Source organism: Protopterus annectens, chromosome 5.part0, assembly GCF_019279795.1.
Source record: "Protopterus annectens isolate FY-2018-M chromosome 5.part0, PAN1.0, whole genome shotgun sequence".
Taxonomy (NCBI): Eukaryota; Metazoa; Chordata; order Ceratodontiformes; family Protopteridae; genus Protopterus; species Protopterus annectens.
This window is the reverse complement of record NC_056735.1, coordinates 1269045700-1269072904: the sequence shown is the minus strand read 5'-3', so window position 1 is coordinate 1269072904 and position 27205 is coordinate 1269045700. Positions and strand designations below refer to the sequence as shown.

The 27205-nt window shown below is 36.4% G+C and overlaps 1 protein-coding gene across 1 annotated transcript in view; it reads left to right on the top strand.

The window, feature by feature from the left end:
- Nucleotides 1–27205, top strand: part of LOC122802349 (zona pellucida-like domain-containing protein 1) — a 658361-nt gene that overhangs the window by 345571 nt on the left and 285585 nt on the right. The window contains exon 4 of the mRNA XM_044071986.1: nt 22488–22585. Within this exon, the coding sequence (XP_043927921.1) occupies nt 22488–22585 (98 nt within the window). The remainder of the gene's footprint in view (nt 1–22487; nt 22586–27205) is intronic.

Genomic DNA, 27205 nt, shown 5'->3' with positions numbered 1-27205 from the left:
ATTGTATCTTTCAGACCTAACTTTTTTATTTGATGTGCTCTGCAGTCTATATGCAGATCACCTGAAATTGGGTAAACTGATTATGTGTTACAGATAAGGCATGTCTGCAAAATAAATTGACTAAATTGACGATTTGTGCACATGAGAAAAATATGCTAATAAATACATAAAAGACTAATAAATTGAAAGGTGTATATTTAATACAGCACACAGTGATTGAAACTGTAGACTCATTTAAGGACTTGGGTATATGGGTAGATTCAGCTATTAGTTTTTCTAATCATGTCAACCAACTAGTTAATGATAGTTATAGAACTATAGGTTGTATAAAAAGATTTACAAAGTCTAGGAAATCAAAAATGATGAAGTCATTGTTTGTCAGTTACATAACTAGACCCAAACTTGAGTATGGAATAACAATATGGAAACCCTATAAGAAAACAAGCATGAATAACCTGGAAAGAGTACAGCAGAAATTTTATTTATTTATTATTTATTGACATTTGTTAACCGGGAAAGTCCACTGGGTCACAAACCCATTTTCAGTGTAGGCCCAGGAAGAAAAGCTCCGCAATTAACAGTAAAAATATAAATAGATGACAAACAATTTTTCAATAGCAAAAGTTAGAAGATTATAAAAGTAAAGCATACATAGGCAATATAAAACTTATCAGTATGAATCAGAACTTATATAAACTTGGATAATGGTTGGTAATGTAGTACAAAAACTTGAGTCATTTCCTTTGGCATTGCATGAAAAAAACATGGCAGTTCTTGCTGAAATCAGTTATAGCAATAATATAGCAGTAATAGCAGTAATAGAGCCGATGCCATCTGGGTAGAAAGTTATTTTGAGACTATGGAACTGGGTTAGAATTAAGTAGTGCTGGTGTTATATTGGTTTGTTTGACACTGGCATTTGAGGTTGTCAAGGAAGCAGGCTTTTAATGCTGCTTTGTATGTCTTTATACAGTCTATTTGGGTAATATGGGAGGGTAATGTGCTCCGTTTTTTAGCAATGCTATGTGAGAACAAGCATTGTCCAGCTCTTTTATTGGGCTTGGTTACACTTAGTTGTAATTTACTGGAAGATCTAAGGGTGCATGAAGGAATATAAGCTTGTAATATTGATGAGAGTGCTAGGCAGTTATTTGATCTATAAATTAGTTTATGGGCTAGCATCAGTTGGGTATACCAAAGATAGTTAGGGAAATCCACCCAGTTCAGTTCAGTGATTGCTTGAACGTGGTGTGAGTGGTTAGGCTTTCCTGAGGTGACTTCATCTATTTTATAGTAACAGGACTGAAGTTTGTTGCTGAGGAAAGAGTGAAAGTTAATGAAGATGGCACTGCCATAAAATAAGGCAGGGATGAGTAAGGGACTTGCCAGTTTTGTTTTTGTGTTTTTGTCCATGTAAAGTTTATGACGATAAAGTTTGCCAAGTTTAAAGTGTGTTTTCTTTATTGCATTGAGAATGTGTGTTTCAAAGGTGAATTTGTTGTCAATTGTAATGCCTAGTAGTTTGGCTGATTTTAATATTTCTATTTCAGTTCTGTCTTTAGCGTATATTTTGAAGTCTATATCTGGTGGTTTTGAAGAGAATAATAGAAGTTTTGTTTTTTTGGCATTTAGTAGCAGTTGTGAGTTGTTTAGCCATGATTCAATCTCTGTAAAGGCATTTTGAGTAACTGTGAGGAGGTCAGATAAATTGTTTGAAGTAGAGATTATAGTCTAATCATCAGCGTATTGGATAACTTTACCTAGTTGTGAGACTTTGTGGAGGTCATTAATAAAGATGTTGAAAAGTAACAGACCCAGAATGAACCTTGTGGGGCTCCTATATTGTTTAACAGATAATCAGATTGGACATTATTCCACTTTACAGATTGTTGTCTATTGTTTAGGTATAATGTAAATCAGTTGAGGGATGTGGGAGCACAGCCAAGTTTTGTTAATTGGATCAGATGTTTAATATGTGAAACTGTGTCAAAAGATAGATACAGTAGAATTAATGAAGTAGGGTGACCTGTATCTAAGGCTTTGTTGACAGTATCAGTGAAGGAGAGCAGGGCCATAACAGTGATGTGCTCTGGGTGAAAGCCATGTTGAGTGGAAGATGGGAGATCATTATCAATGAGGTGCTTGGGTAATTGTGTGTGTACACACTTCTCAAGGATTTTGGATAATAAAGTATAGAGATGGGGTGATAGTTTGAGAAGTCATGAGAGTTTTCACCTTTATGTAGTGAAGTAATAATAGATGTGGAACGGTTTATAAGAATACTAACTGGATATGCAAATGCATTTGCTGCTAGTTGTAAATATTCTGGGGGAAGGTTGTCTGTGGAAAGAGAGCAAGGTTTGAGCTTTTTTAATAGTTTATGTATGAGGGATGTGGGTATTGGTTGAATGGAAAATGAGTGAATTGCGTGAGGAATGGAATTATTGTCAGGAATGAGTGATGCAGTGTCAGTTTGGCATTATTTGTATTCTGGGAGTATGGATTCAGGCTTGTTGGGGAGTCTTTGATTAATTTTTGAATAGTGGTAATGTGGGTATTAAAGTCATGGGAAATTTGCTGAAGGGTCTTATCGGGTGCGGGAGATGGACTCTGTATAGTGCCAGGGTTAAAAAGGATGGAGACTGACTTCCAGAATTTCTAGATTGTTTTGTAAGGTTGTTAGCCTAGAGAAGAAATATTTTTTTTTTTACCTTGTATTACTAGCTTCTCAGCATTTCTTAGTTGTTTGAAGTTAATTTCATTTTCTTGTTTCTATCTTTTTGTCAAGTTTTCCATGCTTTGTCTCTCTGAAGGATGTATTGTTTGGTCATTTTTGTCAGCCATGGGGCATGATTTATTTTTGTTCGCTTGATACGCATGGGGGCTAAGCTATTCAGTGTATCTAAGAAGAGCTTATTAAAGTAATTAACTGCCTTGTCTAGGGGGAGAGTGTTTTGTGGGAGACAGTTATGGGTTCTTATAGTGTTTGAGAATTTATTTTGGTCAAAGTGAGTGAGGTTTCTGGATGTTTTATAGGAATGAGTATTGATTATATGAGGGCAGGTCCTGTGGGTGTATGCTGGGAGGTAGTCACTTAGTATATTGGGTAGGGTTCCAGAGTTAGAGTAGTTGTGGGGGTGAGTAGCTAATATCCAATCTAAGATAGATTCTGATCCTGTAGACTGGCCAAGGGTGGGAGTATTGATAAGCTAAGTAAAGCTGTGTAAATTTATCCTGTTGGCTGAGAAGTTGGAGGTAAGGTTTTCCCAGTGAATATTTGTATCTTTTAGAATTATAGTTTCATTTGATATGTTTAGGTTTATCCATGATAGGAATTCCTCTAAATGGGAATGTTCTGGCCTAGGGGGATATAAACTACTGTGATAGTTAGGTTTTTATTGTTGATTATTTGAAGAGTTGTTAAGAGAAATTCTAGGTTTTGAAAGGTAGGGACTGGAATATATATATATATATATATATATATATATATATATATATATATATATATATATATATATATATATATATATACATATATATGGATCTACTTTGTTTGTTTGAAAATATGTTACATCGAACAAACAAAGTAGATGCCCACTTCAGTAAAAGTGCATTTCAACAAAAGTGCACTTTCGCTGAAACCTAGTCACAGAATAGGCTGACTAAAAAAAAAACACTAAAAACATGTACCTCCCACACCCCCCCTACTTAAGTATACCAACTCTGAGATTGCACTACAGTAAGGAAAAGGGAATATTCCCATTCTGCACTGTATTGTGATCTCTGTACTTCATTTTTCAAGTTTTGGTACTTCGAACAACTAGGCTCGACCAAATGGGTTTCAAAGTAATGAAATTTCGTACAAATGAAGTAAACCCATATATATATATATATATATATATATATATATATATAAAAAAAACGGTTCCCTATCAGAAGCCTGAAACACTATAAGCTTGAAAATCAAAATCCTGAAACCAAAAGCCTGAAAACTCAAAATCCTGAAAACCCAAAATCCTGAAACTCAAAATCCTGAAAACACAAATAATGCTAATATGCCAATACAAAGACACTAATATCTACTGACTGACCTTGACCCTAACCCTAACCCTAAGGTCCGTCACTATCGCACACTCACCTGACCCGCGCCCTAACCCTAACTCACTTAAACCGCCCCTAACCCTAATTTTTGTCACTATTGCATACATGCCTAACCTGCGCCCTAACCCTAACTCACTTAAACCGCCCCTAACCCTAACATAAAACCAACCGCACACTTACCTGAACCCAACGCATGACCTAACACCACAGGGCTAACAATAGCAAAGCCACAATGACGTCAGTATGTCTATTTTGTGTTTTCAGGATTTTGAGTTTCAGGATTTTGGGTTTTCAGGATTTTGAGTTTTCAGGCTTTTGGTTTAAGGATTTTGATTTTCAAGCTTATAGTGTTTCAGGCTTCTGATAGGGAACCATATAAAACATATATTCTGGAATATACCAAGAACATCCATGGATGTGAAAATTTAAGTTATTATGAAAGACTGTCTCTAGAAACATTCCTACAATGGGGCAAGGCCCAGGGGATGGATGGCCACCTGTTGTAGAAGGAAGTAGCAGTCCGCAGAAATCACAAAAACTGATAGAACAAAGAAGAGCCATAAAGAAAATAGAGTAGACTATTGAGGATAAGAAATAAATTATGTGTAGTTACTGTTATGCAAAAAGCCCAGAATTTCTGCACACAAGATATACAAAAAGATTAAGAGATAAGTTAAAGGAAATAAACCACAATGAAGACCAAAAAATACGAACCAAGAACTAGTAAGCGTAACAGTCAGGAACCAAACAGGAAGATTAGTTGAATGTCCTGGGTTTTAATAAATCCACCACAGAAAAAACAGAAATCAGAGCATAAAAACAACAAACACGCCAAAACAGTATTAACGCTTTTCCACAACTGCGTTTTCGTTTCACCATAACACTTCATCAGATAAAAAGCATCCAATTGACAAGAATATTTATATCCTAATTAATTAGAATCAATCATTCCAATTAGGTTCAATTTATTACTGTTTAAACCATTTTAAAGTGAAACTAGTGCAGAAAAATTGCAATACATCTTTTTAATTATATACATGTCTCCCTATAAAATTTTAAAATATCCATAAAACAAATAAATAACAAATGTGTAAACTTAATTATATCCTAAATATAAATTTAAAAATGATTTATTAAGACATCCTTGTTAATTCTAGTGACCCACATTAAAACCAAAAATACAGAAGTATAAAATGTTAATAAATGTGAAGACATTGCCATCCAGTGGTCATTTATAAAATTCCACCAAATTCTGTTGATGTTATAACAAAAATAAGCTGGAAACATCTCCAAAACCTTTTACAAAAATGTTTGTTTGTATAAAAAAAAAGGAATTTTTTGTATTCATTTATAAATAATATTCCAAACCATTAATGGAAGGGATAAAACTTGTGTGGTAGAAAGGAATATAATAGATTTGAACATTAATAACTAATTCAATCTCGTTATAATTTAGCTGCCCGCAGCTTTAGAAGGGGCAAAATGCTGGTGTATTCATTGAGACCTGGTGCATTATATGCTTCTAAAGTCACTTGCCACCAAAGCTCCCTGTACTCTAATCTTTCTTCCCATGGCCCTCCTCTAATGTCTCTTTCAGTATGTTCAATTACTGAAAATGTAAAGCTAGCATCTTTACATAGTAGGCTATGTTTGTACAGGGCATTACTTTCTTTACAATTTAGGTAACAATTTTAGATCACAAAGGGTGATCTCACTAAGGCTCTACTGGAAATAAAATTATTTCTTAGGAAGCTTAATCTCAAAATGCTTTTATCCAACAGTTCCTTGTCATACAATATTAACAATATGAACTTGAAGCGTAGTTCTACCTACAACCCCCCTTTAAACCATTTTTTGAAGAATTTAGAAAAAATATTAGAGAAAGAAATCAGAAATGATGAAATAGTTGGAAGAAAACCACTATACAATCTAAATAATACAGAAAGGCAAACTTTGGAAGAATTGAAATTAGAACATAATTTAAGAATAATGAAACCAGACAAGGGTGGGGGTATAGTGATTATGGATAACATAGAATATGAGAGCAGGATGAATAAGATTTTATGGGATGAAAATAAATATCAGGTCACATCCAGAAATGAGATCAATATAGCCTACAATAAAATAGACATTTCTATCAATGAAATGTTATTCAATGGCTTAATTAACCAAGATACCTTTAAATATTTAAAAACAGACAGACCCAAGGTACCTATTATTTTCGGTATACCCAAGATACACAAAAGCACTGTAGATCCTCCCATGAGGCCGATAGTTAGTGCTGATGGTTCTAAAACCCATGCCTTAGCTAAGCTAGTAGACAACAAGACCAAAGAACTATGGATCAAAAAAGAACACATACTTAAAGATTCTTGGGAACTATTGAATTCTTTGGCTAATCTTAATAGAGTAGACAATTTAACCTTCGTTACCATAGATGTAGTCAATTTATTTTCCTCAATACCTTATTCTGAAGGAAGCAAAATGTTTGAGGAAATTGTATATGAGGAGAAAGATTTATCCAACAATGACAAACTACTCAGCACTTGGTTAATGGATTTAGTTCTACAGAACAATTTTTTTATATTTCAATGGAGAGTTTTATAAACAAATTCAGGGAGTAGCTATGGGGGCAGCTTGTGCCCCCACTTAAGCTAATTTAGTTTTGGCCAATTGGGAGGAGAAAAATATCCTGCACAGTATATATAACTCATCTTGGATCATGTACCGCAGGTACCTAGACGATATAGTGATCCTTTGGACTGGAGATGACAATACATTAAAATCTTTCCTTGAATATATACAAAATACTAGTAATTTTTTAAAATTCACATACCAAGTTTCCACAGATGTCCTACAATATCTGGATGTGGAAATCTATAGAAAAAGTGATAGATTGGAGTCCAAAATTTATAGGAAACCTACCCATTGCAATTCTTTCCTACACTTCGATAGTTCACACCCCCACCATGTCAAAAGAAATATTGTAAAAGGACAGTTTGTAAGGGGGTGTAGGATGACCAGTGATGATGAAGCTTTCCGCTTGGAATGTGAACTGTTGGAAAAAATGTTCAGGAACAGGGGATACCCTGAAGAATTTATAATAAGCATCAAAAATGAGGTAATCAAGGGTAGGAATAATAGATTTCTACCTATTATTAGAGGGGGCAATATTAAAAATAAGATTGATAATGAGGTGGTGAATAATGATAGTAAGGAGAATTTTGAGTTGGCCCTTACACTCGAATATAATAGTATGAACAATAGAATAAGAGATATTTTTAATAAGGAATGGTATAGATTTCATGAACTAATGGATTTTGACAAAGACAATCTATGTTCAATCAAAACTGTCTATAAAAATTCTAAAAATATTAGAAATATTCTAGAAAATAAAACCAACATTAATTACCTTGACAAAAGAAGAAAAGGCACATACAAATGTGGTAGATGCTCTCAATGCACTGCTATTTCTAATAGTAACATTATAAATATTCATAGTAGAAATAGGAAAATAATCAATGAGAAATATTACTATAATTGTGACTCTATGGGACTGGTGTATTTTGCTTCTTGCAAACAGTGCCAATCCTTCTATGTGGGTAAAACAGAAAGAAAATTGAAAAGAAGGATATTTGAACACCTGAACGATATAAAAAATTGTAAAGAAAGTAATGCCCTGTACAAACATAGCCTACTATGTAAAGATGCTAGCTTTACATTTTCAGTAATTGAACATACTGAAAGAGACATTAGAGGAGGGCCTTGGGAAGAAAGATTAGAGTACAGGGAGCTTTGGTGGCAAGTGACTTTAGAAGCATATAATGCACCAGGTCTCAATGAATACACCAGCATTTTGCCCCTTCTAAAGCTGCGGGCAGCTAAATTATAACGAGATTGAATTAGTTATTAATGTTCAAATCTATTATATTCCTTTCTACCACACAAGTTTTATCCCTTCCATTAATGGTTTGAAATATTATTTATAAATGAATACAAAAAAATTCCTTTTTTTTTATACAAACAAACATTTTTGTAAAAGGTTTTGGAGATGTTTCCAGCTTATTTTTGTTATAACATCAACAGAATTTGGTGGAATTTTATAAATGACCACTGGATGGCAATGTCTTCACATTTATTAACATTTTATACTTCTGTATTTTTGGTTTTAATGTGGGTCACTAGAATTAACAAGGATGTCTTAATAAATCATTTTTAAATTTATATTTAGGATATAATTAAGTTTACACATTTGTTATTTATTTGTTTTATGGATATTTTAAAATTTTATAGGGAGACATGTATATAATTAAAAAGATGTATTGCAATTTTTCTGCACTAGTTTCACTTTAAAATGGTTTAAACAGTAATAAATTGAACCTAATTTGAATGATTGATTCTAATTAATTAGGATATAAATATTCTTGTCAATTGGATGCTTTTTATCTGATGAAGTGTTATGGTGAAACGAAAACGCAGTTGTGGAAAAGCGTTAATACTGTTTTGGCGTGTTTGTTGTTTTTATGCTCTCATTTCTGTTTTTTCCGTGGTGGATTTATTAAAACCCAAGACATTCAACTAATATTCCTGTTTGGTTCCTGACTGTTAAAGGAAATAAAAATACTTCCATAAGAAAAACTGTCAGAAGTTTCAAATAAAATATTGGGGTCATTAATGCAACAGATTTTTAAAAGGCAGTATATAGATCAAGAAACTTTGATCTGTTTGGAAGTAGAAGCATCTGAATAAGTTTAAAAATCTAAACAACAAAACCTAGATATTTTTGAAAAGCATAAAAAAAGAACTATGGACATGGAAAAGAAAGAGAGATTTGATATGTTGCAATATTTATGCAAAGGTGAAAGCCAAATTAATCAATTTAAAGAAGGCAGCACCAAAGATATTCGAAGAGAAATACAAGCAAAGGCATCCAGCTATGGACAATGTCACATTAAAAAATAATATCAAAAAGAGGGAATGTAGAAAAGATGATTAGTAAAGTAGAAGTTAAAAAAATAGAAGTTAAAGTTAGGAAATGCCTGCAAAGTGAAGGATTTGATGTAGAAGTTCTAACACAGGTTACATCAAAGCATGACTGAACTAGTCCCCAAAGTAAGGAGAAACAGGAAGATCAGGAGACATCTGAAGAAGAAATATGGACATGGGAAAGAAAAAGAGATTTAATATGGTTCAATATCTATCCAAAGGAGAAAGCGAAACTAATCAATACAAAAAAGAGCAGCACCAAAGATATTTTAAGAAAGATACAGGGAAAGGATTCCAGACATGGAAAACTTTACATTACAAAAAATAAGAAGACAAAGAGGAAAAGTAGAAAAGGAGATCAGTGATAGAGAAGTTGAAACAGAAACTGAGGTCGTGAAGTACCTCCAAAGTGAAGGATTCAGTGTAAACAATCTAATTCAGAAAGCACCACAACAGGACAGAGCAATGGAACTTAAAATTAAGGAGAAACCAGTAGAATGGGAAGCAATTGTTCAGGTGCCATATGAAGATATTTTGGACCCTTCGACAGAAAACTTGTATAAACATCTACTTGAAGCTGGACAGCAAGGGAAAGGACAGGAAACTGTGGAAACTCTTGACACAGTTAACATTGAGGAGTGATAGGCTAGTGAGTTCTCATATGACAGAGCAACGGATGGCACAGGATGAACTTGAAGAGAATGTGCCACAGGAAAATGTAGTAGAACATTCTACAGGTTATCCACAGGAAATGGAAAACAAAACATGTGCCCTCAATCTAGAAGAAACTGAGCTAAGAGATGAGATCCTTGACTTAGAGATAGATAGACATATTAAGATCAATGAAAGAAATAGTCTGCACAAGGTCAATAAAACTCAAAAAGTCTGAAGTTTGATAAAACAAATGAACACAGTAATTAGGACTGCCCATAGAGATTCATGTGATATAATGGAAGTAAACAGGATATATGACTGTGATGACTGTGCAGCTAAATTAATAACTGATAAAGTTCTACCACAAGAACACAGGAAAGTGAGGGAGCGATAAGGGAAAAATATAATACCATCATGGAAGTATCAAATAGAGAAAACTATAAAGCAACTAAGACAAGAAGTGTCAGTATTAGCAGAGTATAGAAGAGAGAACAGATCAACAAAAATACTAATCAGTGCACAGTATTAGAACAAGTCAGGATCTATCATACACTATCGCAAATAATAAACTAAAAATCTCAGCACAGGTGGAAAAACTTAGAAGACATGTAGACAAATATAAAGGAAAAGTACAAAGAAAGCAATTTATTGATGACCCAAAAATGTTTTATAGAGAACTAGGAAATAAGGTAGTAGGAATTGAAAGACCACTAACAAAAAAAGAAATAGATACATTCTGGAGAATTATCTATGAAGATCCTGTAGAACATAACAAAGATACGAAATGGCTAGAAGAAGTAAAAGAAAGAATAAAAGTTTAAAGGTGCAGGATATGAAATGGGATGAAATAACAGCCAGAAAGATTGAAACAAAGTTAAGAAAAGCCTCTAATTGGAAAACCCCAGGCCCAGATGCAGTACCTAACTTCTGGTTAAAAGTATTACCATCTTTGCACAAAGATTTAGCCATGAGTAAGAATTATTTATATATGCACCCCAAACAGATACCAACCTGGCTAACAACATGAAAAACAATGCTCCTACTTAAGAGTGAACCTGCAAGCTACCTTAAAAATTCTAGACCAATAACTTGCCTTCCGACGATAAATAAACTATATACTGGAATTGATGCTGACAGAGCTTATAGTCATTCAGAAGAAAATTCAATTATGGCAGTAGAACAAAAGGGCAATAAAAAAAATCATACGGCATAAAGGATCATTTGTTGTTAAATAAAGTCATAGTGGAGAACTGTAAAAAGGGGAAGAATTTAAGTATGGCCTTGATTGACTACAAAAAAGTAATTGATAGTATCCCACAATCAGGGATAAAGGAGTGCTTAAAAATGTATAAGATACACCCTACACTGATCGATTACATTACAGTGACCATGAAACAGTGGCAGACCACTTTGCAATTAAGACGTGATGAAGGACAACTTATTATTCCAGGGATAAAAATCCAAAGGGGTTATTCTAGAGTGACTATCACCGCTGCTATTCTGCTTTGCCCTTAACCCATTAAGCTGTCTACTTAACAGCTTTGGTCATGGCTGTAATCTGGCTCCTAATAAACAACAAAATATAAAGACTTCTCATCTTCTTTTTGTCGATGATTTGAAACTGTATAGTTCATCAGATGAGGAACTGAAAGTACAACTGCAAGTTGTCAAAACTTTTTCAGATGATATAAGAATGTCATTTGGTCTTGATAAATGTGCAAAAGCAACCTTTCAAGTAGAAAAACTGCAGCACCAAAAAAACATCAGTTTGGGACAAGAATGTGATATAAATGAACTTGAGCAAGAGGAAGTTTATAAATATTTGGGAATTGATGAAGGATCAACAATAAAACATGAACAAATGCAAATAAAACTTAGTAAGGAGTACTTTAGAAGACTTAAAATAATCCTAAAAACAGTGTTGACATCTAGGAACAAAATCCAAGCTATAAACCAATTTGCTCTTCCAGTGCTAACTTACAGTTTTGGAGTGATTGGCCCCAAAAGGTGTTGGATAGATTAGATAGGAAAACAAGGATGCTTCATGCTCACCAAATGATTTATAAAAATCAGTGCATACCAAGATTATATATTCCTCGTTCTGAGGGAGGGATGGGTCTCCTTGAAATTGATTACATGTATAGGTCTGCAATCATGGGACTCCACAAATATCTGCTGACCTCACAGGACCCACATGTAGTGAAAGTTTTGAAACATGAGGAGAATAAATCTAAGATGACTTCCCTGCTTAGGCTAGCTGAAGCATATTGGCGTCAAGCAGGAATGGAAATCAAACCACAAGTGGATAAAAACCAGGCAGCAACTGAATATGCCAAAAAACAAAAGAAAGAATATAAAGTGAAGGACCAAATGAGAAGGCAAGAAATGCAGAAAATGCATAAGTATAGTTGTAAGTATAGAAAACTTCAGGAAGAACCTCATTGATCAGGAACAAATGTGGGAATGGTTAAGGAGAGGTGAATTCAAACCAAGAGATGAAAGGTTAATATTGGTGGCACAAGATAGTGGGCTACGTACACATTGGTTTACAAAGTCCATTGAACATGTGGGAGAAACAGACAAATGTACATTTTGTAAAACAGAATTAGAAACAGTTGCACACCTTGTTGCTGGTTGCAACCTACTAATGGCAGAAGAACTGTATACTGAAAGGCATAACAATGTGGTGAGACTGTTGCACTGGGGATTGGGCAAACATTATGGCACTGAAGTGGCTGAAAAACACTGGAAACATGAGCCACAAAGCACCATAGAAAATTATGAAGTCTACATCACATGGGATCATCCATTGCCAACAGTTCAAAGGATAGCTGCTAGAAAACCAGATATAGTGGTCCAAGAAAAGAAAACAAAAGTAGCATTGATCATTGAAATCACTACACCCAGTGACTATAGTGTCCAGTTTACAGAGAGACACAAAGTCATAAAATATCAGGACTTGCAGGCAGAAACTAGAGCCATATAGAAGAAAGATACCCAGATAGTTCCAATATTAGTAGGAGCAGCGGGTCTAATAAAAAAGAGTCTACAATCATATTTAGATATGCTACCAATACATGCAACCCTGTACAAATTGCAGAAGGAATAATTACTGGGCATATTGCAGGTGCTATGAAGAGCACTTTTAGCTGACATCAAAGAGTGAAGCAATACTAATTTTATGAACTTTAATCATACTTTGACTTAGGAATTGGGTCCATTCGTATCACGATATTAGAAACCCAAAAGATTTGGATAAATTAAAAAAAGATTCTATACGAATGAGAAGTGCACTAATTGGTTCTCTGACAGAGTAGCTGATGCATGGAACAGACTACCAAATTACATTAAAGCAAGTACTAGATTAGAACAGCCTGGACACTTATTATGGTAACAAGTGTTTTGGTATATTGGCAAGGTAGAAGGGCATTAATGTCCATGCTTGAAATATTTGTATGTATGTATGTAAGGTTGTGTAATCCACAGATTGTTTTACTTAGGAACATCAGGGTCATTCTAGCTGTGTGATCTGTTTAGATAGGTACATGCTGAAGGAGACATTATGATATATAATGGTCTTAAAATGTGCTGAGCAAAGCTGGGTAGTAACTTCTTTTGAACTGGATGAGATCCCTTTAGATACCTGTTCTGCTAGACAGAAGTGTTTCCTGACTAATGATGCTAAATGATGGCTGAATAAGAGAGAGCTATCAAGCAGGGTGCAGATGACAATTATTTATAAAATGTGACAATAATGCACTTTCTTGCAATTAATGTTAGCCCTTCTTCAGTATACTACTTGTCTGTAAAGATTGTTTTTACTGTAAGATTCCATGTTCAGAAGTAGGGGTAATTGGACTATGACATTTGGCTTAGTCATCAGCACACTAAGCAATATGCCTGGATTTAGAGTTTGACAATAGAGGAAGGATATAATAAAAAATGACAACCTTAGTACCAAGCCCTGAGACACATCACTAGTTACATTTTTGCTTTCTGAGATGACACTTGCCACTTAGACTAAATGGGTTCTATCTTTTAGCCAGTTTGCTACCCACCTTATCATGTAAGGGTCTACATTTACGTTTAGTTACAATGTCAGCATGGGGGATGATATTAAATGCTTTGGCCAGATCCAGACAAACTGAGTGGACTGAGTGACCACTATTCACTGCCTCCATTATCTGCTCAACTAACTTAACTAAATTAAGTAGATATGACCTCTCCTTGACAAAACCTAACTGATGAGGATTTAGCTGTATGAGCTTTTTTGATATCATAGTTCTGGAAGGCAATTATGATACATAGCTTGGCATAGCAAATAAGACTAGCTAGGCTTGTAGGTGTCTGTGGCAGTGCCCTTTTTATTATATATTTATTTATTTTATTTTTATTTTATTTTACATTTGTTGACTAGGAATGTCTGACTAAGGCCCAGGGAGAAAAGCTCCAAGAAACTTATAGAGTACAAAAATTAAGCTAAGTGCACAATTTAGGCTATGATAGTACAGACCATATAACAACTCATGTTAATTTAAATTCACATAAAGTAGGTTTAAAATAATTAGTGTAAAGAGCAGCAAAAGTACTGAAATACAAATGTTATATTCTATATATACAATCCACAAAATGAAGCAGCTTTTCAGGCAAAACAGTAAAGCCCTGAGCAGGGCAAGCTTATTGTACTGTATATACAATACCATACTCAAAGACTTGAGGTAATTATAGGGAAAAGGGAAGAAAAGGGAAGATGACTGGGGGGAAGGTTAGTGTAGGTAAAGGTAGTATAGGCTGGTTATAAGAGGAGACAGTGGAGAGTAAGGAGAAGAGATGTAAGTTAGGTGAATATATGCAGGGAGTATGAGCAAAGTGACAGATCCATTGCCCTTTAAGGTATTCTTTTGTGGTTGGTTTAAATTGTTTAGCATGGGTGAGAGTTGTGATTTCGAGAGGCAGTTTATTCCATGCTATGGAGGGGTAGTAGCTATATATGTTGCACCCTGATTGAGACTTAGGTTTATAAATATTTAATAGATCTTGAGATGAGCTGCGGAGGTTCCTAGTAGGGGAGTAGTGGGAGATGAGAGAATGTCAGGCTGGACAAAAGGCTGGCTGATATCGGATTGAGTGTATGGTTTGAAGCCAGTTTAAGTGTTTCAGAGAGAGACAGTGATGAGACTTATAGGTTTGTTGAGCAGCAAATCTAGTATTTTATAGTATGTTATCTCATGCTTGGTAAGTAGAGTGGAGTTTATATTAGTGAGAATTTGTGAGCAATATGTTAAGCAGGGGAGAAGATAAGCATGAGTAAGAGAAATTCTAGCATCATGGGTGAGAAATTTTTTGTTTCTGTATAAAAGTCTGAGTTTGACATGCGTTTTCCTGATACAATTATTTAAATGAAGGTCACACTTTAGCTGATCATCGCTGGTAACACCTAGCAGTTCTGTGCTGGATTCAAATTCTACAGGGGTATTGTTGAGTGATATTATGGAAAAGGAGGATTTGATGTGGTTAAATGTTTTAGGGAGAAAGACTAGCAATTTAGTTTTTTTGGGGTTGAGAATGAGTTGATTATTGAAGAGCCATGTTTCCACTGAGTTAAAGGAAGACTGGGTAACAGATAAGAGTTCAGGGGAAGAACTGGCTATTGTTATGAATATAGAGTCATCAGTCAGCGTATTGGACTATAGAAGGAATGAAGTAAGTTAGTGAAGATGCTGAAAATTAGTGGTCCAAGAATGGATCCTTGAGAGACTCCCATTTTTATTGGGAGAGGGGTAGATAGAGCAGTGTGCCATCTCACTGATTGCAGTCTGTCTGTGAGATGGCTAGAGTACCATGCAACAGTGTCAGGGGAGAAATTGAGGTTAGACAGTTTGTTCAGTAGAAGAGAGTGAGAAACAGTGTCAAAAGCCTTTGAGAGATCAAGGAATAGACAGGAAATAAGTTTGTGATCATCTCTGGCCAGAGAAATAGGCGTTGAGGGAGGACAGAAGAGCAGTGGTAGTACTATGGAAGGACAGAAGAGCAGTGTTAGTACTATGTTTAGGTTGTAAGCCATGCTGTGTAGGTGGGACTAGGTTTTCCTGTAATAAATGTTTCATAACTTGCGTATGTATCCATTTCTCTAAGACTTTTGAGAGGAGAGAGGATAGCAATAGGTCTGAAGTTAGACATTTCTGAGGAATTATCTCCTTTATGAATGGGTATGGTGTACAATTGCTTCCAGATAGGCGGGACTATAGATTCACAGATACAGATAGAGTGATTGATAATGATGGAAATGGGCAGAGCAAGAGAGTGGGCAGCAATCTGGAGAAGGTATGATGGGATATTGTCAGCTGATACAGAGCATGGTTTTAGCCTAGAGAGTAGGGTTTTGATATAGGTAGTGGGAACAGGTTTGAGGGAGAAAGTGTTAGGAGGGTTAGAAGAAGAGGGAGGCACAGGGCAGTTTGGGATATTGGTGTTAGTAAGGTTAGGGATAAAAGTTTAGATATGGATTCAACAAAGTAGGTGTTGAAGGAATTGGCAGTTACCTCTGGTGATTTGTCAGGACAAGGGTTGGGTGTGGTAGGGTTACCAGGATGTAGTATTTGGTTTATTGCATTCCAGAACTTTTTTGGGGTCAGATTTTAGTGTTGATGGGGGTTGTTGTAAAATTATTTTTTGGTCTTTATTGATTAGTTTTTTTTACCTGATTTCTTTGTGCTTTATATCTTTGTAAGTCAGCAGGGTTTTTTTATTTTAACCAAGTTTTCCAGTCTCTCTCACTGGCTTTCATGATGGTGCATGTGGTTTTAGATAGTCAGGAGGATATATTAGCTTTTATTCATATTTTGTGGAGTGGGGGTAGTGAGTTTAAGATTTTGAGGAAAGTTGAGTTGAAGGATAGAACAGCTTCATCTAGTGGGAGCTAGGTGAGGAAGATCCAATTAATTCTAGAGATGAGGGTTTTAAATGTATCAGGGTTGAAGTTGGAGAGTTTGTGGCAGGTGATGTATCTGTGATGTTAAGAGAGATGGTTAGTATACCTGAGCACTTTTATGGTAGAGTGATCACTCAGAGAATCAGGGAGTGTTTCAGGATTGTGATATTTAGAGGAAGTAGAAACAAGTATCCAATCTATGAGGGTACTGGGGGAGTGAGAGTTATTTGAATGGGTTGGATTAGAGTTTAGCTGAGTAAATCCATATAGATTTACATGATGTGGGGAGTAGGGGTTATTGAGGGTAAACCAATTAACATTTATGTCCCCAAGGAGGATGGTTGATGGTTTTGTTAGTGATGTTCTGAGAGAAATAGGCGAGAATGCTTTCCAGTAGGAGAATATTATCACCTGCTGGAATGTAAATGGCTACTATGGTAATGGTAGTATAGTTACTGAGTTTAAGGTTGACCTCCAGTATTTCAGTTGGAGAAAAGACTGGGATTGATTGCATAGGATGGGAGATAAAGAGGTAGTTTGAGTAGGCAATAGCGACTCCACCACCCTTTTTATTTTTACGGTCGAGGCGAATTATGTTATAACCTGGGGGGAGGATATCTTTGTCAAGATTATGAGGTTTAAGCCAGGTTTCTGTAACAGAAATGACATTGGGGGTGTGATTAGATATCCATGCATGAAATTGGCTAACTTTGTTAAGGATGCTTCTGGTATTGATAGAATAAAAAGAGAGTTGTTTGTTTGTTGAGGAAGAGCGGCCTGTGTTTGGAGGAGAATTTGAGAGGGGGCTAGTGTTTGGGATGGGTCCTGGATTGGGATGTATGTCACCAAATATGAGTATTCAAGTTGTGTAGTATTTTGTATTTACTGTTAATGGGTAGTATCTAGTATATTTTGTTTTGTTTTATGAGGATAGTGAGTGGGTGGGAGATATTTTTATTTTGGGGAGCTGGGTGTTGATGGGAAAGATAGATGCAGAGATAGTTATAGGTTGTGGTGGGTAAGAGAAATTGTAAGTATATGGGTAGGTGGGATCTTTATGAAAAGTAGATAGAGGTGTGGTAAGTGATGTAACAGTAAGTAAGAAGAATAGTAGAAGCAGTAGTAGGGTAGAGAAGACAGAGATATGCATAGTGAAATGAGAAGAGTAAAGTATAGATGGGATGGAAGCTGAAGGGAGGAGAAGCTAAGCCTGGCAGAAGTTTAAGAGTTAAATGGGATAAGTGATTAATAGTTGATTGGAATGGGGAGGTGAAGTAAGAAACTAGTACAGGGAACGTAGACCAGAGGAAGGTAATGGGTGTTAGCTAGGTGGATGAAATGGAGGGGTTTGAGAAGGGTAAAAAACTGGTGGGTGGAGTTAGAGTGTGGGAGGAAATTGGTGATTAGGTATAAAGGAAATGATATCTGGGGTGGGTGGGTGGAGACCAAAGTGAGGCCGAGTGAACCAAGGACAAACGTAGCAGGGCTACACCAGAAACAGAGTATAAGCCCTAAGAAAAACAATCTGTAAGTACAGGTCTTTCCTGTTTGTTTTGTTCTAAACTGGGAAAGAAAGGTATTTATCAAACATGAGAAGGTAGGCTGCAGTCCTTACCCTGCTAGTCTTATTTTATTCCCATTTTACCCTTTACTAAATGGTACTATTTCTATACTGAGGGGAATTGAACCAGAGATGAGGTGAACTGAACAGGTTTAGAACTTTATTTGAAGGAGAACTATAGTCAGAGTTGTGGGGGGTGCAGTTAAGTGGGTCTGGATCTAGACAGGGTTGGGCTTTCATAGTATCATGCTCAGTGCAGTTATCTTGCCTAACAAGAATCATTACTTTAGGCAATAATAAAATTACAATCTCTTTTGGCTGAATTAGGAATTATGCATAATTTATAACTGTTTTGGAAAGGTTTTGCAGTCTGTTGGGTGATGTGGCCGTTCCTAATTAATGTTTCCTTTAGTCCTCAACAGGCACAAGGTACTGGCTTGTCTATGGGTATACAAGGGTGCTGGGAGGTAAAGAAGAGGAAGAACAAGATAGAAAACAATGTTAGGATTACATGCATAGGGGGTTAATCATCAGTCAACACTTTTCGCTCGAATTGCACAAGACTCTAACAAATCTCAATGGCTAAGACAGGGTGGAATGTATTACTGATTTAGACACTGGCTAGAGTTTCAAGAGGTAATTTAACAGTTAAATTACTGCTTTTACACAGTATAGTATGTGAAACTATACCAAGGGCACATTATAATGCAATCACATTTAAAGAGACTTACTAGGAGTATGTACCAGCTAACATATACAGTTAAGTGGATCAGGATCTAGATGAGGTTGGGCTTTCATAGTATCATGCTCACTGCAGTTATCTTGCCTAACAAGAAGCATTACTTTAGGAAATAAGATTACAATCTGTTTTGGCTGTATTAGGCATTATGCATACTTTATAACTATTTTGGAAAGGTTTTGCAGTCCGTTGGGTGCTGTGGCCATTCCTAATTAATGGCTCCTTTAGTCCTCAACAAGCACAAGGTACTGGCTTGCCTATGGGTGTATGAGGGTGTTTATAACTGTTATGGAAAGGTTTTGCAGTCTGTTGGGTGCTGTGGCTGCTCTTAATTAACAGCTCCTTTAGTCCTTAACAGGCACAAGGTACTGGCTTGCCTATGGGTGCACAAGGGTGTGTTATATCCAAGATTACCATGTCAGCACGCATTCTTATGAAGGATTCAGCACAACAGCCACTTGCCATACTTCAGAGACATTCAAACCAGGGGGTATAAAGGACACACAAGCAAATCATTCAGTAAAAACTGCAAGAAAAACACAGCCAAGCTAGAGTTTTCACTAGGTGATACCTTAAACCCCCTGTAATGAAGGCCCATGGAATATATACAAATGACCCCTTAAGGCCATCAAGTGTTTCAGCTACATGGCTTTTGAATGTCCATGACCTTTTTACTTTTTAACTCTTTATAGTTAAATTCAGGCCAATAAAGCCAAACCCCACCAGCTGTGAACATGCATGTTTCAGCCTTTTTATTGACCTTGTCAACACAGCATAAGTAGTTAGTTTGGCTATACTTAAGAAACACAGGGTCTTTAAACCAGGCTCATGCCCATAAAGAATAACATGCCTGCAAAATATCCCAACTATCATCCAAACCAAAAGGTAAAAAGGACACACAGACAAACCATTCAATAAAAACTGCAAGAAAAACCCAGCTGAACTAGAGTTTTCACTGTGTAATACTTTTAAACCATCTATAGTTTATGGTTATCAGATAAGAACGAGCCATCCTCAAAACTTACCAAACTGAGGATGTTATTCTCCTGATGGGAAGAAAAACAAAATTGTCTGTTTAGTAATATGAAATTTCTTGCAGACAAAAGCATTCGACTTATAAACTGTGAGTACAGTGTAGATTTTCCTGTGGTATTTTTGGTTATTAGTAACTCAATGAAGGATTACCCCCTTTTAAAAATGATCGTTTTAGCAGTGCATGGGTATTTTTAATAGTCTCTCTTGCAGCAACTAGACATACAACTTTTGCTAACATTTCCGGCTTCATTTCAAAGGCACAGTGTGTTTAAAATTTAGGGGCAGCAAAACTGGATAAATGCAAGTCTTGTAACTAGTTTTGCGTAAATTATTTTGCATTGTTTTTGTTGCATACTTTATGACTTCTAGCACAAAGTTCCATAACATGAAGCATTACAACACATTGTGCACATGTATATGCACATGTAATATCAAAGTTGGCTTCGTTCCTAAGACATGTTATTACATATAGAGTGATTATTATTAGCCATCATATGCTCTACTACCTGTATAGTTTCCTTACTGTTTTATTTTGATCTTTATCTTTTCTACATATATATACCACTGCATAGCTTTAGAACCTTTGTTGTTCATTTATTTAATTTGTAGTAAGAAGTATATGTATTGTGCAGAAATTCTTCTGTAAAGAAATGTGTTTGTGAATGTAAATGGTTTTCTCAAGTAATCAGAAAATCCTTCTATGTGACCCATCTGATCACAAAAGGGTTCGCATCAAGATCTAAGAATGTAGTGGTGCCCCTCTACTCTTCCATCATCAGACCCATTATTGAGTATAATGCACGAATTGGAATGTACCTGGCTAGGCATCTCCAGCAGCTGGAGAGACCACAGAGGTACCTCACTAAGAGGATTACTGGCCTCAAACAGTTGCCCTATGCAGCAAGATTGAAAAAACTAAGGCTTTTCTCTGTTGCATACTGCCTTCTCAGAGGTGATCTCTGTTTAACATACAGAGCCATGTCCAACCCAGAACTGTTGAACATGCTCCACATGCTCTAGGGATATAAACCTCAGCTCAGCAATGAATAGAACATGCTGGACGGATAGATTCCCTTCACAAAGACTTCCCTTGCTATGGAACAAGGTCCCGATCTACATAAGACAGAGCCCCTCACTATCACTCTTCAAGAGGAGCCTTGACGAGTGGATGGGTAACAGAAAGTTCACACCAGGGAGCATACTAACAGCTCTACTAGATAGGGGCCAAGGGTACTAGCTGCTAGATCAAGGGCCTAGGGACCTAACCAAAGGGGCGGTGAATACCGCACAACATGGCTGGGCTAATATATGCCTTTGGACAGATAGCCTAGTATCTACCTATGAACCTATGAACTTATAATGCCAACATAGCCTGGATTGTGACCGAAAAGGGTCCTTGGTCAAAATCACTTACCCAACTAACACATGTAGTTAAATACATTAACATGGTAATGTTATTACTTAGGATGTTCAAACTGCTTCATAGGTAAAGTAAATGACTCCTAACATTTGCTGGTATAGCTCCTACTAAAAATACTGATAATTTATGGAATTTGGGAATAACTCAGGTTCTCTTCTGATATCGTACAGCTGGAAAAAGGAGCTTAGTAGCCTAAATGAACATGTCAAGAGCTGTTCTGTAGTTACTTGGAGTGCATTTTACCAGTTTCAGATTGATATTGACAAAGGAAAAATATAAATATAGTCTGGCTTGTCCCTTACAGACAGGCTCTTTATGCTGTTGTTTACTAACATAACTCACTGCTGTTTCTGGTGCTGATTATTCGGGTGTTACATCAAAGTGTGTTACTGCAGCATGTAAGAGGACCCCCCCCCCCAATATACACCAATGGGATACTCTAGTTTAAAAGTCTTATTTTTTGAATAGTCCATACATAGAGAATCGTTTTTAAACCCCGCAGAAACTTGAGTTAGATTAACTCCATATACAGACACATGCACAAATCAAAGGATTTTTGGAAATTAGAGGTTTGTTTTTCAGAGGAATTGTGAATTGTACAAAGTGTACGATTTTTAAAGCATTCTGCATATCTTTCAGTTGATGTCTATTGCTTTATGTACAGCAAACAGTGAACCGGGTTGTGCTCCCCTTCCCATCTATGTTGCCCTCTAAACCGCTCCTATATTTTATATTTATGCAACAGAAGTTTTAACGTTAAGGAAAGAATCAGGTAAGACACTGTCAGGCTGGTTAATATACACTTTTACACTGGTGGTAAAATATGTTTTATATCCTATTTGAGGGTAAAAATAACATTTTTATGCATACTGCAAGTTAGGCTGTAATGCTTGAATAATAAATTTGATTTCATGGCATTAAATGTAAAGCCTTACAATGCAGTTTAGTGAAAAAAAATAACCAAAACCTGGAAAATGTTCTGCTGTGTACATTAATTATTTTTATACAGGATAACATTGTACAGTAACTAATTTAGTGGTCTTCCTTTCTTTTCTACAAGGATGAAAACTGCACACATCCAATTCAAATACCTTCTACTGGGCTTATGTTAAAAACCCAAATCTTTGCAGAAATACGAGCCCAAAATCTCAGTAGCAAGTAAGTCGCCCACAGACTTTTTTTTGAATAACTGAGCAATCTTTCAGCTAAATTGCAGATAACTTTCTGTCTAGACTTCAGAAATATGCTTAATGCAATAATATTTACTTTGCATGAGTATGTTAGCAAATTCAGAAAAAAAATGGTTAAGTAAAAACTTTTTGACAAGTAACTCATTGTGAAAGTAGTCACATGGTGTTGTGTACTTACTTCAGCAATATATGTAATTATGGTCATTCTTTTCTGGCTTAAAGTAGCCATAAAACTATTTTTGAGAATTAATGATTTTTAAACATGTCAAACATATGTAAGGTCACTTAAGAATCTCTCTAGACTGAAGGTCACTTGCCAGTGAATCAGTTTACACATTGCAACAGAACTTCAAAACCACAGTTCAAAATATATTTGCAACTTCTTTTATAAGCCAGATTGCAAGACAATTTCCACATGGTGGTCCAAAACCAATATGGTGGTCTTCTTATTCATGTTATCAGTAAAGTCACAGTGCAGAAAAAAACTTCTGCACATGACAGACAGTGCTACATGCAGTATTATGAGCAATGAATAGTACCACAGCATATAGAAACTTAGGATACTCTAAGGATTCTCTTCACTGCAAATGTCATGACATTCTAGCACAGTGCTTAGGGTGATAGTAAGAGCAACATCTGCTATATGGCACACAGGCTAGGGGGTAATGTGCAGTTTGTGTGCTTGGTCTAGAGAGAGAAAAAACTGATAAAACATGTTAGGTTTGTAGTTCATAGAAAAGATGGTGTTGTGAGTGGGTGTACTGGTGCAAGCAGTTCCCTCAAAATATGCAGAGGGCAGAGGTGAAGTTCAAGAAAATGGGTTATCATTCAGTGAGTCACAAGGAAGTGCAAGCTGTTTCTCGACACATTTTATGGGTGTAAGTTGTATTCAGGCAGTGGGTAGTCATTTACTGTGTTGTACCATAGTGCATGTTGTGACCTGATTGATGCTTTGTGAGCAGAGATGCATGCTAATGCAGCAGTCCAGGACAGCAGCTTGGATAATTTGTATCAAGGGAGGAAGTTGGTCATTCTGTATTGAGCACAGCAAGTAATACTATACCTAAACCATTATGTGGGTGGTGGCCATGTCATACTAGGGTGGGTTTTCATTTTACAGGGTTATAGCATACAAAGTGATGCAGCATGTGTAGTGGTTGCATGTGTTGTCTATAAAGGAGGCTGGCAATTTTAAAGACACATTGTCATACAGGCTATTTATCCCTGCCACTAACAGGCACAGAAGAAATCTGATAAGGGATAAGCTGAAGGCACACAAGGCAGCAATGTATCTTTAACAGGCATCTGTCCATATTGTCTCCCATAAACATTTTCAGCTGGACTTCAGCACAATGCTACACATGTTCATAAAACATATCATTTGTATTATGCTTCACCAGTAAGTAGAGATGTATATTTGCAGTGCAACTGTAAAATCAAGCCATTGTGGGTGAGATTATGTCTGTAGATGCACTGAATGACTCACACTGCAACCTTCCACAGAGCTCTGCCTGCATGCTTGCTGTCATGTGGTTAGCAGGTGTTTTGTGTTCCACAGGATAAGGCTTTCCATACTGAGTACCACAATTGTTTTATTTAGAATGCAGGACTACAGAACACACTTCAAAATAACTCAAAAAGCCAAATGCAGTGCTGCTATCAGTTGAGGCAGGAGACACTCAAACAATAAAAGAGAAAAATCAAATCCCAGTGTGTGTGACCCTCCAGGGCAATGAAATGAAATGCAAGTTCAAGAACTTTCAAAAAGATGCATTCATGATAATAAAGTTTATTCAAAGGTCCATCAGTTCCTGGGATTTGATACTAAGAACACATCTACTGTGGCTATAATAAAGCTCAACACATTAATTGAAAATAATTATATTTATATCTCACAAGGACTGATCTTACACTGATTTACTATAAGAGTGACATCAATACGTAGTTTTTATTACCTTACTACTACTCTATTTAGGTAGTATTGTATATGTCATCTTCCACTACATTGCCAAACACTTCAATTGTTGGGTGAAGTTGAGGCGCTAAGTGCTATTAGGACGGTACTTATTCTTAACTGTACCACTGCTGCACCTGGACCTCTGTACATCCCGTAATGCAGCCTGTCAGACCCTCACCTACAACAGGTAACTCTCCCATTTCCTTGTGTCAGGTCCTGTTAGGGCTTCATATTGTCCGTAGATTTTATAGGTGTGCTCAGTGTGGCATTCACAAAATTGTTACCTGTTCTACCCTGAGAGGCCTGGGAGGATTTGAGAGCCCCCTGATGTAGTGTAGATTTGGATTTCATTTCTTCCAGGCCAGGTGAATTTTTTATGTAAATCTCTTACATCCCTGGTAATCTTTAGCTTTCTTTTTTTTGGTCTTTTCTCTCTAAAACTTTCCCTAATTTTCCATGCACGATGAAACTCAATTAAGAGTTTCATATAACTAAAACTCAACAGTTGCTGCCAGCGATATAGTAAGTCTGGTAATGTACCACCAGGATGTAGCATCTTCTGAACTTGTAGTTTAACCAATTTACGAAAACATCTTCTTCAGACTCTTAAAACAATGAATAAAACTGTTGAAATCTTGTCTTAAAAGAACAGATACTCAAAAAGTTAACAGTTAAATGAATACTTCCATCCAATATACAATTAATGATCAGAATGTCCATGCAAATAAGTAAAAAAAATATATATACTGATACATTCCTAAAAAAAAAGGAAAGCATGTGCTTATCCTATATCATTCTACATATAATGTATTTCGCGTGTGCCTCATCAAGGGAGTCAGACTCCTCATCTATATGTTGAAGGCTAGATTTCACGTAAAAACAAAGTGTTTACAAAGTTGTAAAGTGCGTGCTGTTAGAACTAACAACCTAACTTCATGCTTATATAAAACTCAAACGTGAGCAGCACTTCTGACCTTTGATATGTTCGGCTTTTTTCTTGCCTTACTTCTGAGCCCACACCCACACACCTACATTTTGTATGTTTCATCTCCTTTCAATATATTAGTGGTTATTGGGCATAGTTTACACATGCATAATATACACAATATAAGCATGGCGCATATACGTATATATTTGCGACTGAGCTAGGTACCCCCATATTTGTTTTATCATTAGGTACAGGCTTAGTATTGTTGCGATTGGAGGCACATCGCGAAATACATTATATTCAGCTATATATTGAAACGCCGATAAAACTTGCTTGTTTAACACTTCAAAATAAGAACAAATTGCATTGCATTCATTCCTACGGATGAATGCTCATTTGCATTTCACTGGAAATTAACATTCTCTCAGATGCTAACGTCTTGCTATATTACCACTGTTGACTGGCTTGAACTGTTGTATGTCGGCTGCACTGGTACACATGGGGTGCTAATACAGCAGATATTTTCTATAACAGATGTATAGTAGGCATATACCTCAAACATGATAGGACAGCTCTTCACAAGTGTGTGTGTGTGTGTGTGTGTGTGTGTGTGTGTGTGTGTGTGTGTGTGTGTGTGTGTGTGTGTGTGTGTGTGTGTGTGTGTGTGTGTGTGTGTGTGTGTGTGTGTGTGTGTGTGTGTGTGTGTGTGTGTGTGTGGGTGTGTGTGGGTGTGTGTGTGTGTGTGCACCCGCACGTGCCCGTACACGCTTGTGTGCTCACAGGATGCATGTTAGTGTTTCTCAAAAGTAGTTGAAGAGACACAGACAAGGGTTTTAGAATAGTGCACTGGATTTTTATTAATAAAAAAAGTCTACAACGATATTGCATCTCCATTACTATAGGTAGCAGTGGCAGAGACGAGTGGTCATGAACTGTGTTAGCATTTTTACTCATGACGTATAGGCTTCTATATATGTACTGAGCAGTAGGTACCTCTTTTGAAGGTAAACACATTGTTCTCCTTTAGCCTTAGTACACATAAGTCTTTAAAGTGAGACTTGGGCTTTCACAAGTTTATATCTCTTACCTTTGTTACTCAGTGAGAACCCTATTTTCTGAAACCCACCTTTCATCTTTATTGCATCACTAATGAGAATGTTGGTCCTTAGCAACATAAAACATGTTTATAAGATCTCCAGTGACAGACAAAGAAAACTTAGTACAAGAGTAGCACACTATAAATAATCACTATTTCACTGTGATAATACTGTGTTGCTGCATAGTTGATATAATGGTTAAGGTCTTTGCCTCCCATGCACAAAGTAAACACATTTTCCCAGTTTCTGCATGGGGTTTCTCCCTCCTCCCAAGAACATGATGGGTGTTTCCACCTAAAAACTCACCCAGGAATGTAGTTGTGGCAACAGCATATACTTTGTATGGTGCCTACTGGGAGAAGAGTTGGACAGACCAACCACTTTAGGCATCAACTGTGGTGCGCAGTATCCTCTAGTTGAGGAAACATGAATCACAGACTGTGTGCTGTGTCAGGGCTAGCCACTTGTTGGTGCAAAAATTGTCTCTTGTTGATTGTGTCACATTGACTATTGTCACCAAAAATGGGCATGGGTATTTAACAGTGATAAATGGGTTGAGAACCAGGCCTACTCCGACCAATGCTAGTGACCCATGTTAATGGTGGA